Here is a 14,146-nt window from a genome sequence, read left to right on the forward strand (position 1 = left end):
CTCGTGCAGGATTAGCGTGTAAAGTTTGGAAATCACGTGCAGCATATCGTGATAAGAACGATGACACTATGGTAACACCTGACTGATTGTTAGTTTTGTTATTAAGTGGTGCACATTGGAAACATCTCTTCTTAACGTACACACTTCTCTTTATGTTTCTATGGTTCGCGTTTCTTTTGGCGGTGAGTATGTATCATGCAGGCTTATTTAACACCATTTGATAGGATATTGAATAGTCTACATCTCTGTGTCATATTACAGTTAGAGGTAGGCCAAGTGCAAATCTGCTTTTCAGAACTTGAATATGCGTCTGAAAAAACTCGACATCCACGAGGTAAGGGCAGACAAATATATAAATTCTTAAAAACAACCTTGTTTGATCGTGTGTAGTCATGGTCCTGAATAGTCTCCCTTTGTCTGATTAGTCTCCCTTTGTCTGAATAGTCTCCCTTTGTCTGAATTGTCTCCCTTTGTTGTGTACACACATGGCGGGCCAGCACACAGCTTCAAGGCTCTTCTGTCAATAAATGTTAATTTTTAGTTAATTCATGTGACACAACACAAATGATTAAACCATAATGTTTAGTATGACTGACACAGGGAGTAACCTTTCTGCGCCAGATCATCAAAGAATGTTTTGACGATCACCCATGATGCGTTCCTTGATCACCCGACAGACTGACACTTATTCAATAAAATATGGTATCGGTGTTATTTATCAAGGAACGTTGAATTCCAGACTACAATTAATTATTCTACAGTTACAAAGTGTGTTGTTTGGAATTACGAGGTTGATATCTGTAACAACCTGGACATAACGTCCTACCAGACTGTACATTTTTTTCACATTTGAAGCAATAAATATATTTTTGTAAACAACATTTTCATTTTTATTCATGTGAAAATTAACACCATATCCACAAGCTAATACTGGCGTAAAGACAACAGATTAAATGTGCCCTCCTTACAACAACAGTGTGTCCTTCTGATCCCGACGCTCATGCTATCGTCCACTGGGTTTGGGCTTCTCGTCGAGCTGTGTATCAAAGGTGTGAGGATCACTAGAGTATGTGTGAAAATGTTTGTTGAGAGCCAGACATATTTGTGAAAGAAAAGAATCTGTTCCCGGAAGTGCTGGGGAAAATAATTTGTCCTCGGGTTATACACAGAAAATAGTGTTCACAGGTAGGATGTTCTTAAAATTATAATGTGAGGATCTCAAAAACAGTGTTTGCCAATCCTTTCAGTGAGCGTCTACAACGCCATTAGTTGATGATAAGTATTTTTATGGTCCAGTGACACCCAAATACATGTATTTGCACTGAGTGAGTGAATGAGTATTGTTTTAAGCCGCTTTTAGCAATAATCCAGTGATGCTATTCCAACGGGGCAGACCAAAAGTGGGCTTCACATATGGTGCCCACATGGGGAATCGAACCCAGGTCTTCGGCGTGACGAGCTTACGCTTTTACCAATAGGCTTCACACCGTCCCATTTAGAGATTGCAAGTACTGACACAAATTCAAATTGGTGTTTTACATTGCCCAAAAGCACAGAAGGGAGAACAGCAACACTAAGCGAAAACTAGTCTGCAGTTACGTGTAATAGGTCAACTTGGTACACATCGACTCTGAATGACCTTATGACGTAAGTAAACTGGTTCCCCGTGGTTGTTGCGCGATCAGGGTGGCCTCAACAGGAAAAGGGCCGGTTTAACTGCGGTCCGCCTGCGAGTCGTGCATTTTATTCCCAACATGAGTGATTCAGGACCTGACAGAGATATCAGCAGAAATGACAGTGAAGTGAAAGAAGGCACATTCTGGTTGGCAAGAAATGTTCTTTTGAGATGTCTTGGATTAATTTACTGTAAGTGTGAAGTTATATGGAATAACTTAAATGTAAGTCTTTGTAAACACATATCCGAACAGGTTTCTGATAGCAGACATCGTGCAAATTGAGAACTCTCGCGGAAATGTTTATAATGTTACAAACCATTTACCCGAATACAGCCATACTTTTTCTTTGGAATTCTATTTTGTTAGAGTTATGATAGCCACGAAGGGGTCGAGTGTAATACCTTGGACATTGTGTTTGCATGATATAATACATGACACAACACAAGGAAACACGATAAGGGTTATCTCTAAGTTTCTAGGTCAACAGCTCCCTGTAAATCGATAATACGATAACATCGGTAAGACGACTGAGCATAAAGGAATGCATATGCATAAATAGAAGCTGTTTTGTGAAATAGATCAAACTTTATATGCACATATGCTGTATTCATTTCGCCAAGCAAATTGTCACGTTTAAGAAAAGAACAGTCATACTTATCGAGAAAAAGGGATGCATACATCCTTGAGAAATCCACATTTCCGGGTTCCATTCCCATTTTTTACAGATTTCATTTTACACCATGGTTTTTATTTGAAGTTTACACGATATACGGTTTTGACATTGGACATAGAGTAAGGACCAAACATTATGTGATTATATTGCCAACTATGACGTTCAGCTTGGCCTCAGTCTATAAGGGTTACACTCCAGTGAACTCGCACAGAGTGAAGTCAGTCGTTAAATGATTGATAACTAACTGAACTCAGTATCCTATTATCTATAACTTGTCAACTTTTTTTTTCAGAGAGAGAGAGAGAGAGAGAGAGAGAGTGAGAGAGAGAGAGGGAGAGAGAGAGAGAGTAAGAGAGAGAGGGATAGAGAGAGAGTATTGTGCATCACATGGCACAGATAACGAACAGAACATATTGATATTTATTGGGAAAATGTGTCATCATAATCCTTTTTGAAGTTCGAGGTCACATTGTCGAAGCTGAAAAGTAAATAACACGAAATATGAGATGAGCACAGTGTGGCTGAACTATTGTAAGGCACAGTGCAAAATGTTTCTATCGTAGCGCCACCAGTGGCGATAACTAGTTATGTCCCTTTCATGTCTCTCCTATTGACCAAGCAGATTCCTACTATACGTCTCATACTATTTGCATTTGCTTCAAACAAAATGGCGGCGCCCAGTCAAGACGATCTGATATATAATCAATATCTTTATTGTTAAAAAATAGGACTTACCTCGCGAAGTACCTGAACACCTAGAGCACATTGATTGAAAAAATTGGAAAATATGTATCGATCCAAGGTGACGGTACACATGCTCTGCAAACCGAATGTCGATTTTGTTACGCGATTTTGATTTTTCTATGCATAAACTCGTTAGTCCAGCTAAACTTTAACTCCGTTATTTAACCCTAGTTCGGCACGGTGGGAACTGGACTTATATAGTAAATTCTCCCTGAATTGTCAAGATGGGTAAACATCAGCTCTGTGTCTAATGGCACTGTCATCGGAAATGACTCACATGCTAATACAATTAGCATTATATAACTACATTGTATATAAATCCCTCGCCGCTCTAGCGTTAAATTTAGTTGTGGAACCAAGTTCAATTTCGTCAAAACATCTGATTTTTCAGCTTTGTACACCGCCATTCATTCCACATGACAAAATTAAGGGAAATCTTCATTTCATGATCCACACTATACCATGACTTTAGGTATAGTTAGTTACATATCTGTCTTCAAAGATGCATAACCATTCGTCAAAAATGAGCGCAAATGTTATTACTAACAAGACAATATATGAAACGCTGGATTCGTGTAAAACTTGGGCATGGGACATTCGAGCAAAAAATAAACATCCACGTGGGCTCTAATGTGATTCCCTCTGGGCTGATCTGTTTCTTTATGCGTAAAGATTCAAACAATCCTCAATACGGTATCACAAGAGTGATCACTTCAACTTTCCCTTTATGTCGAGCAACATTCCTTTGGGGTACAATGGAGCATGCCCGTTCTGAGATTTCCAAGAACGTCATACAACATTGGTTAAAAAGTTGTTTGATCAGGGTCACAAGATTCAAGGCCTAAAGCCTTCAAAACGTTTTATATTAGTCATGTGGAGGACATTTCCAAATTTGACCAAAATGATGTCCTATACAATTCCCTATTTTGATTTGTACCACATTTTCTCGCGATTTTTTTCAGTTGAACAATTGACTTTCCTTGGTATGTGTTTGTGATGGGTGTCACCGGTGGGTTAGGATACTCTAACACCTGGTATCATCATTTTTTATGGTGATTCATAAACACATGGGTGGCGTCATTCATTGGGTGGCGTCTACCGCAGCCCACAGGCGACAATTTCATTCGTGACTAGGATGTACTGCAGTGTCAACGTGGTACAAACAGGTAAACCATCGGAGGTAGGAAGTACTCTGCCGCCCATTGGCTAACATTCTCTGCCGCCCATTGGCTAACATTCTCTGCCGCCCATTGGCTATCATTCTCTGCCGCCCATTGGCTATCATTCTCTGCCGCCCATTGGCTATCATTCTCTGCCGCCCATTGGCTAACATTCTCTGCCGCCCATTGGCTATCATTCTCTGCCGCCCATTGGCTATCATTCTCTGCCGCCCATTGGCTATCATTCTCTGCCGCCAATTGGCTATCATTCTCTGCCGCCCATTGGCTAACATTCTCTGCCGCCCATTGGCTATCATTCTCTGCCGCCCATTGGCTATCATTCTCTGCCGCCCATTGGCTATCATTCTCTGCCGCCCATTGGCTAACATTCTCTGCCGCCCATTGGCTATCATTCTCTGCCGCCCATTGGCTAACATTCTCTGCCGCCCATTGGCTATCATTCTCTGCCGCCAATTGGCTATCATTCTCTGCCGCCCAGTGGCTAACATTCTTTTGAAGAAAACTGAAAAAATGGTATTTGCAGTAAAGGTGGAAACGACCAGGAAGAACAGAGATACAATTAACACACTGAACCAGTCAGGTGTCAGATTACCCTTAAGTTTGAAGATCCAGATGAAGGTTAAGACAATTCCATAAAGAAGATGTATACCTCTTTCGGCGATACCAGCAGCAAGGAAGCTGCTGGAAAAAGCGTTGGATCTCTCAATTCATATGTCCCGCTATCCACCCAGAGGCCTTGCTAGTCTGTGGGCACGGGTGGCCCAGTCGTCTAAGGCGCCGCGATTCGCTTTGCAGAGGTGGGCATGCCAGAAACCCATGATTGTTGGTTCGAATCCCGATTCGCCCCGATTATGTTTCTAGATTTGTCAGCACCATACCCGTGCTCGTGGGTTTCACCGAAGTGACCTGCATCACTTCGTATTTTCCTCCCACATTAAGCTGACACGCCGTGATATAAGTGGTATACTGTTAAAATCGTCGTTAAACCCTCACTCACTCACGAGTCCATCTTCCGATCAAGCTAAGAGCAAAACAAACATTCATTGACGTGAAGAACATAAATGCTTAATGTGGTCGATTCGCGCATATGTGTTTTTCACGTAATTCAATCTGTGACTTCTACACGATTTTGAAAGGGGTTCGTGGGACATGTGTGTTTGGAAGTTTACCAAGTGAAACAGACTTCCTCAAACGTTGACGGAGAAGTCTTTGCATGTGACAGTTAGGTCACTATCAAAACCAATTTTCGTTTATGTATTTGTTTGACGTTTTACCTCTACTTTTGCAGTTTTGGCATTTCTTATTGCCTTGGATCAGAACAGACGGTTGTATGGAAAAGATGGCCTGATCCCATACAAAACATCCAATACACATCTTAGAGACACCATCAACAGATTTGCTGACACAGAACAAGAGGCTATTTTCTACCACAGCCTACCATATGATAATGTTCTTGCTTTTTTAACGCAAGTTGGCTTGTCTCTGTCGCTGTTCCTCGTCTTTAGAGGAGCAGCAAACTGGCTCTTGATGTTGTGCCTGTGGACCATTTACCACTTACTTGTTGACGCCGGACTGCAGCGGTAGGTAGATTTGTTTAGATTAAATCTGTAGCGACTCATATCTAAATACTTTAATGTTTAGTTTTAGAATCATTTTGTATCACCACATTATTAAAAAAACCTTTTGATCAAACTTTACATTGAAAAATTCGCTATGTGACTTTTAGCGATATATACACACAGTCACCAGTATTATAGACCCGTGAAGATGCGGGGTAGAAAAGGTCTTCAGCAACCCTTGCTTGCCGTTAAAGGTGACTATGTTTGTCGTAAGAGGCGACTAACAGTATCGGGTGGTCAGACTCGCTGACGTGGTTGATTGCATGTCATCGTATCCCAATTGCGTGGATCGATGCTCATGAAATCAATCACTTGATTGTCTGGTCCAGACTCGTTTATGTACAGACCGCCGTCATATAGTTTGAATATTGCTGTGTGCGGCGTTAAACAACAAACAAACAAACACCAGTATTATATCTTGAATTTCAATTCTGACAGTTCACGAGAATAATCTTGTTTTGTTTATATCTTTATCACATGATTCGTTAATACTTTGTCATAATGTTGTGTCTGTATTGCAAGAAATCTTCAAGCTAATCCATAACCAATGTTGTTGTACTTTTTGTAGGCACAGCTTTGGTAAGTTGATTTGTCTCTTCATATAATTTAGAAGTTTATATCTTGCTATTTCATATACAACAAACAATACTAAATTACTTTGAACCTATAAGTACACGTGGTTTTAACGTGCATCATCCCTCGTGTTATGAATGATCATATTTGACTGTAAACGTCTGCGTACTACCTCTGTCCGCGCTTTTTATTCTGCCTTTGATATCCATTAATGACTGGTATTTTGATCGTTTAAGTAATGCCATTGTCTTCCCTTCAGGTTGGGAGTTTCAGCTCCTAGAGACTGGATTCCTGGCTACATTCCTGTGCCCTGTGTGGAGCCTGAGACAACCACCGACATCTCGCGCTGTCATCCGGGGGTTCAAATGGATGTTTTTCCGCATTATGTGGGGATGGGTTTGTATAAAATTTCATTATTGCTAAGGAAGTAGTAAAATAGAAGAGAACATCCTGTGTGTGTTTCTGTGTGTCTGTGTGTGTGTCTGTGTGTGTCTGTGTGTGTGTGTGTCTGTGTCTGTGTCTGTGTCTGTGCCTGTGCCTGTGCCTGTGTATGTGTCTGTGTCGAACTTTATAGGCAGTACTTATTGTTTTTTCTCTGAGCTACGAGTATTACATATGTTATTAGTAACCAAGGTATGTGTTTTTTTCTGTTACAGAGTTCCGACAAAATCCGGAGAGATCATGATATTTGTTCCACATATTTCACTTGCATGAATTATCATTATCAGGTAACTACAAAGCTGTGAATATAAAACCTGAACGCCAGAGAATAACATGTCTCGATTATTCAACGAAACAGATTTCATAGGTCGTAAAAGGCTAATTATCGGTGAACATTATGTGAAAGGATCACTGAAAATCAGTGATGACACCAGGTGTTCACGAAAAGCGTGTGCATGACCTGTCGTACAAATAGCACCGGTAGCCATGAATAATAAAGATATTTTGCATGACAAGGCAAATTCACATTACTACCCAACTACTCACGTGGCTTCTAATGGCGCACCCATACTGTCTGTGTCTTAGTTTAACCTAGTTCAATAACAGCTATTTTCCTCATCATAATAATGTATTACCTTACAAAATGTAATGGTAGGCGATAAGAACTATATGTAAAGTTATTTTCCCCACAGACCAGGCCATTTAGTACCGACACTAACTTTCCAAAGACGTGGGAATACCAGTTTTATATCTACCATGTGTTAGCTCCAAACCTCCTGATGTATGGACGCAGAATGACCATCATTGCAGGAGCAATAGGAATATTTTCTCAGGTATGTCTACCAGAATAATACTGAAGGTCCACCAGACTATGTCTGATGTGTGTCCACCAGTGTATGTCTCATGTGTGTGCATCAGTGTATGTCTCATTTGTGTCCACCAGTGTATGTCTCATTTGTGTCCACCAGTGTATGTCTCATGTGTATCCACCAGTGTATGTCTCATGTGTGTCCACCAGTGTATGTCTCATGTGTGTCCACCAGTGTATGTCTCATGTGTGTCCACCAGTGTATGTCTCATGTGTGTCCACCAGTGTATGTCTCATGTGTGTCCACCACTGTATGTCTGATGTGTGTCCACCAGTGTATGTCTCATGTGTGTCCACCAGTGTATGTCTCATGTGTGTCCACCAGTGATTGTCTCATGTGTGTCCACCAGTGTATGTCTCATGTGTGTCCACCACTGTATGTCTCGTGTGTCAACCAGTGTATGTCCCATGTGTGTCCACCAGTGTATGTCTCATGTGTGTCCACTAGTGTATGTCTCATGTGTGTCCACCAGTGTATTTCCAATGTGTGTCCACCAGTGTATGTCTCATGTGTGTCCACCAGTGTATGTCTCGTGTGTCCACCAGTCTGTGCCTCACGCTTGTTTAACGGTCTATGTCTCAGGTATGTTCACCAGTGTGTGTCTCATGTGTCCACCAGTGTATGTCTGATGTGTGTCCAACAGTGTATGTCTCGTGTGTGTGAATCAGTGTATTTATCATGTGTGTCCACCAGTGTATGTATCATGTGTGTTCACCAGTGTATGTCTGATGTGTGTCCACCAGTGTATGGCTCATGTGTCTCCTCCAGTGTATGTCTCGTATGTCCACCAGAATATGTCTCACGTGTGTCCAACAGTGTATGTCTCATGTGTGTTAACCAGTGTATGTCTCATGTGTGTCCACCAGAGTATGTCTCATGTGTGTCCACCAGTGTATGTCTCATGTGTGTCCACCAGTGTATGTCTCATGTGTGTCGACTAGAGAATGTCTGATGTGTGTCCACCAGAGTATGTCTCGTGTGTGTCCACCAGTGTATGTCACATGTGTGTCGACAAGAGAATGTCTGATGTGTGTCCACCAGAGTATGTCTCATGTGTGTCCACCAGTGTATGTCACATGTGTGTCGACTAGAGAATGTCTGATGTGTGTCCACCAGTGTATGTCTAAGTTGTGTCCGTCAGTGTATGTCTCATACATGTCCATCAGTGTATGTCTCATGTGTGTCCACCAGTATATGTCTTAGACATGTCCACCACTGTATATCATAGACATGTCCACCAGTGTATGTCATAGACATGTCCACCACTGTATGTCATAGACATGTCCACCACTGTATGTCATAGACATGTCCACCACTGTATGTCATAGACATGTCCACCACTGTATGTCATAGACATGTCCATCGGTGTATGTCTCATGTGTGTCCACCAGTATATGTCTTAGACATGTCCACCACTGTATGTCATAGACATGTCCACCAGTGTATGTCTCATGTGTGTCTAACAGTATATGTCTTAGACATGTCCATCATTGTATGTCTATCGGTCTCATGTGTGTCTCATGTCGTAAGCTTATATCTTAGTATGTGATATGTTGACAAGTAGATATCGGTCTGTGATATGTTCACCAGTATATCTCATTCTTTGATATGTTCACCAGTATATATCGGCCTGTGATATGTCCACCAGTTTATATATGTCTGTAATATGTTCACCAGTGTATCTCTCTCTGTGATAAGATCACCAGTATATATCGGTCTGTGATATGTCCAACAGTATATCTCGGTCTGTAATATGTTCACTAGTATATATCGGTCTGTGATATGTTCACCAGTTTACCTCGGTCTGTGATATGTCCACCAGTATATCTCTGTCTGTCATATGTCCACCAGTATATCTCTGTCTGTGATAAGATCACAAGTATATACTGGTCTGTGATATGTCCACCAGTATATATTGGACTGTGACATGTTCACAGTATATATCGGGCTGTGATATGTCCACCAGTATATCTCTGTCTGTGACATGTTCACCAGTATATCTTGGTCTTTGATATGTCCACCAGTATATATCGGTCTGTGATATGTTCACCATTATGTATCAGTTTGTGATATGTTCACCACTGTATATCCATCTGTGACATGTCCACCAGTATATATCGGTCTGTGATATGTCCACCAGTATATATCGGTCTCTTATATGTCCACCAGTATATATCGGTCTGTGATATGTTCACTAGTATATATCAGTCTATGATATGTTCAGCAGTATATATCGGTCTGTGATATTTTCACCAGAATATATATCGGCCTGTAATATGTTTACCAGTATATCTCAGTCTGTGATATGTCCACCAGTATATCTCTGTCTGCGATATGTCCACCAGTATACCTCGGTCTGTGATATCTTCACCAGTATATATCGGTCTGTCATATGTCCACCAGTATCCTCGGTCTGTGATATCTTCTCCAGTATATATCGGTCTGTGATATGTCCACCAGTATATCTCGATCTGTGATATGTCCACATTTCTATCTCGGTCTGTGAAATCTCCATTAGTATATATATTGGTCTGTGATTTGTCCACCAGTATATCTCGGTCTGTGATTTGTCCACCAGCATATCTCGTTCTGTGATTTGTCTACCAGTATATCTCGGTCTGTGATTTATCCACCAGTATATCTCGGTCTGTGATTTGTCCACCAGTATATCTCGGTCTGTAATATGTTCACCAGTATATCTCGGTCTGTGATTTGTCCACCAGTATATCTCGGTCTGTGATTTGTCCACCAGTATATATCCATCTGTGATATGTCCACCAGTATATATTGGTTTGTGACATGTTCACCAGTATATCTTGGTCTGCGATATGTTCACCAGTGTATATCCATCTGTGATATGTCCACCTTTATATCTCAGTCTGTGATATGTCCTCCATTATATATCGGTCAGTGATATGTTCACCAGTGTATAACCATCTGTGATATGTCCTTCAGTATATATCGGTCTGTGATATGTTCACCAGTATATACAGATGTGTTATACGTTATATATTCAGGTTGTTAGCACCTTTTTGAATACAGCAGAATCAAGTTACCTTTTTTGTGGGAAAGGGCACGGGAGGTATTAGGCATCGTAAGTCGCTGTGCAGAGCACAGCCCTTGTGCACGCTAGAAACCTTTGATCGTGGGTTCGAAACCCGGTTCGCTCCGATTATGTTTCTAGGTGTGGCAGTACCATACCCGTGCTCGCGGGATTCACCAAAGTGGCCCATAGGCGTCTGGAGCCTGCATCGCTTCGGGCTTTCCTCCCAAATTAAGTAGTGATTTAACTGGAATTCTGGTCAAAACTACGTTTAACCCTATTCACTCCCTCACTATTTATTTGTTTCAATTGCACAGGTTTCGTTAATTATCAGTGGTGACCTGATTCTGTTCAACTGGTTAAACATTGTTCCCTGTCTGGCATGTTTTGATGATCGGAGTGTATGTTGGCTGCTGCCCGGGCGTTTGAGGAGGCAGATAGCCTACAAGCAAGAGCTCACGCAGACAGAGGGTAAGGATTTTGTCAGTCATTTCCTTATTGTCTATCAATAGTCTATTTCTTTGTTTACTGTTGCATTGAATAATGTACATTAACTCAATCTCATATGTTGGTAATTATTTCAGGTCTTAAAGCGTTCGACTGCTGTTTGGGACTCTTCATTGTCGTGCGGAGTATTCCAGTTTTAATCAAAATACTTGAAGATCAACAAATTCCAATTACCAATGAGAAGCTACTGACTTTACCCTAAAATTCAAGCTTCATATATCCATCCAAATGTGCGATTGTTTGTTTATGTCAGAAGTATACAGAGGGTCCTACAGCTGTCTCCTGGGCCCTGTTCAACAAAGCGATCTCAGCGCTACGACTGTAGTAAGTCAGTGTTAATGAATGGGAGTTACGATCGACCTTGCGCTAACATCGCTTTGTGGAACCGGGCCCAGGGGATAGTAGTGCCAGGAACTTGCGGGAATTCTTTAATTGGAGCTTCGTAAATGAGGCAAGAGTTTGTGACTTTACGAATGTAACAAGGAGATGGAAAGAATCAAGTGTTGTATATTTTCTGTGTGCTGTGGGAAACGAATATCCAAATGTGACGCCCCAAGCACAGATACATTGCACGGAGCAACATCGTTTCCGGAAACAAATATTTCAATAAGGGCATATGATCAATTGAAATTCCATGTTGGATGATGAGGCAGCGGTTAATTAAGTGTGACTTCTCTGGATTGTAAATCAACAGGATAGTTGTCGTTGTTCATTAGTACTTATTGTTTTGTTTGTTCCGTCACACGAAAACGACCAAATACATCCCTTTAGTTACGACGGATGGCTGAAATGTTCTGAGCCAAATTACAAAGGGCGTATAGTACACCCCTAACAGTTTGCATGTATAAGTATAGTGGACTCAAATTCGGATATCCGTGAAAACCGGACCTTTTCTCCGGTCGCCTCGGTTCCTCAATAAATTATCATTTCTCACACTGACCTACAACTCTCTCATTTGGATTTTTTACACTTCGGACGTGGGACTAAAATTTCGGTCTCAACAAGCAATTTACTATTGAAAAGAAGCTGTCTGAATCAGACTGGACCAGACCGGACCGGACCGGACCGGATGTTCTCTCACTTTGAACTAAACTCAGTCACTGTCAGATAAAACATCAATGCTAATCCTGCATGTAATCCTATTGTTGTCCGCTTCGTTGATAGAATTTACTCACCTGTTAATGAGAAACTCTTAATTCTTAGATTAACTCAGTGTCGTCAGCATGTCCATAATAATGGTAAACAATATTTTCCATGTTCCATACGGACATGTGTCAACTTTATAGGGGATAATGCTCCTTCCTTTGGCACTGTTATGAATTGGACGCGAAGCTCAACGAGAAGAGAGAGCCTCGAAGATGATCCAAGATCAGTAAGACCTTCAAGTGCCACCACTACGGACTACACCATACAAGGCTCGCTAAATACAATGTTTATTCCCAGTGCTGGATATTTACCATCCCCAAACACACTCGCGTGATAACCTCTCTTTATGTTTCTATGGTTCGCGTTTCTTTTGGCGGTAAGTATGTATCATGCAGGCTTTTTAACACCAATTGATAGGATATTGAATAGTCAACATCTCTGCGTCATTTTACAGTTAGAGGTAGGCCAAGTGCAAATCTGCTTTTCAGAACTTAAATATGCGTCTGAAAAAACTCGACATCCACGAGGTTAGGGCAGAAAAATATATAAATTCTTAAAAACAACCTTGTTTTATCGTGTGTAGTCATGGTCCAGAATAGTCTCCCTTTGTCTGAATAGTCTCCCTTTGTCTGAATAGTCTCCCTTTGTTGTGTACACACCAAGCTCCTCACAGCGATAATCCGTTCGGGGAGCTCTATACTATCGCTGCCACCAGTCAATACTCCCCACTGGGATAGGTGGCCCCAACCATGCTTGGAGTTGAACTCGCAACCGAATGACCGTTATGTTTACAAACAAGTGACGACTGTCGTGACGCCGAATACACTTACCGCTGATAAATTACTTTCTTTGTTTGTCAATTTGTATTTCTATTTCATTAAAAGTATCATCTTTAATTGATGTAGTAAGAATGTAAGGGAGAAGTTGGTTGATTTTCTGTTAGTCTGCAATCTCGAACCAATCTGATTATTAAAAAAACAAAGTAACTTCATCTGGAAAACATGGTCAGTAGTAAACCTTTTCAAAATGAAATATGATGGCATTCTCAAAGACATAAACCAAATTTCAAGATTCTTGTAATGGCCGCGCCCACACTGGTTACAGCGATGTTACTGAGAGTGTAACGAAGGTGTCACGCGCTGGAATGGAGCTTGTGTACACACATGGCGGGCCAGCACTCAGCTTCAAGGCTCTTCTGTCAGTAACTGTTTATTTTTAGTTAATTCATGTGACACAACACAAATAATTAAAACCTGATATTTAGTATGACTGACACAGGGAGTAACATTTCTGCGCCAGATCATCAAAGAATGTCTTGACGATCACCCATGATGCGTTCCTTGATCACCCGACAGACTCACACTTATTCCATAAAATATGGTATCGGTGTTATTTATTCAGGAACGTCGAATTCCAGACTATAATTAATTATTCTACAGTTACAAAGTGTGTTGTTTGGAATTACGAGGTTGATATCTGTAAAAACCTGGACATAACGTCCTACCAGACTGTAAAAAATGTTCACATTTGAAGCAATAAATAAATTTCTGTAAACAACATTTTCTTTTTTATTCATGTGAAAATTATCACCATATCCACAAGCTAATACTGGTGTATAGAGAACAGATTAAATGTGCCCTCCTTACAACAACAGTGTGTCCTTCTGGTCCCGAC

At 41.0% G+C, this 14,146-nt stretch overlaps 1 protein-coding gene across 1 annotated transcript; it reads left to right on the forward strand.

Annotated features, from left to right (window-relative positions):
• The first annotated feature begins 1,676 nt into the window (after nt 1-1,676).
• Nucleotides 1,677-13,336, forward strand: LOC124146067 (lipase maturation factor 1-like). The gene is made up of 8 exons (XM_048393394.1): nt 1,677-1,866; nt 5,563-5,854; nt 6,462-6,472; nt 6,726-6,862; nt 7,123-7,194; nt 7,600-7,740; nt 11,137-11,290; nt 11,404-13,336. Exons 1-8 carry the CDS (start codon nt 1,755-1,757, stop codon nt 11,526-11,528), a joined length of 1,044 nt encoding a protein of 347 aa, XP_048249351.1. The 5' UTR covers nt 1,677-1,754; the 3' UTR covers nt 11,529-13,336.
• Nucleotides 13,337-14,146: the final 810 nt, after the last annotated feature.

The sequence above is a fragment of the Haliotis rufescens genome, unplaced genomic scaffold, assembly GCF_023055435.1.
Source record: "Haliotis rufescens isolate VD_foot unplaced genomic scaffold, xgHalRufe1.0.p SCAF_12, whole genome shotgun sequence".
Lineage (NCBI taxonomy): Eukaryota > Metazoa > Mollusca > Gastropoda > Lepetellida > Haliotidae > Haliotis > Haliotis rufescens.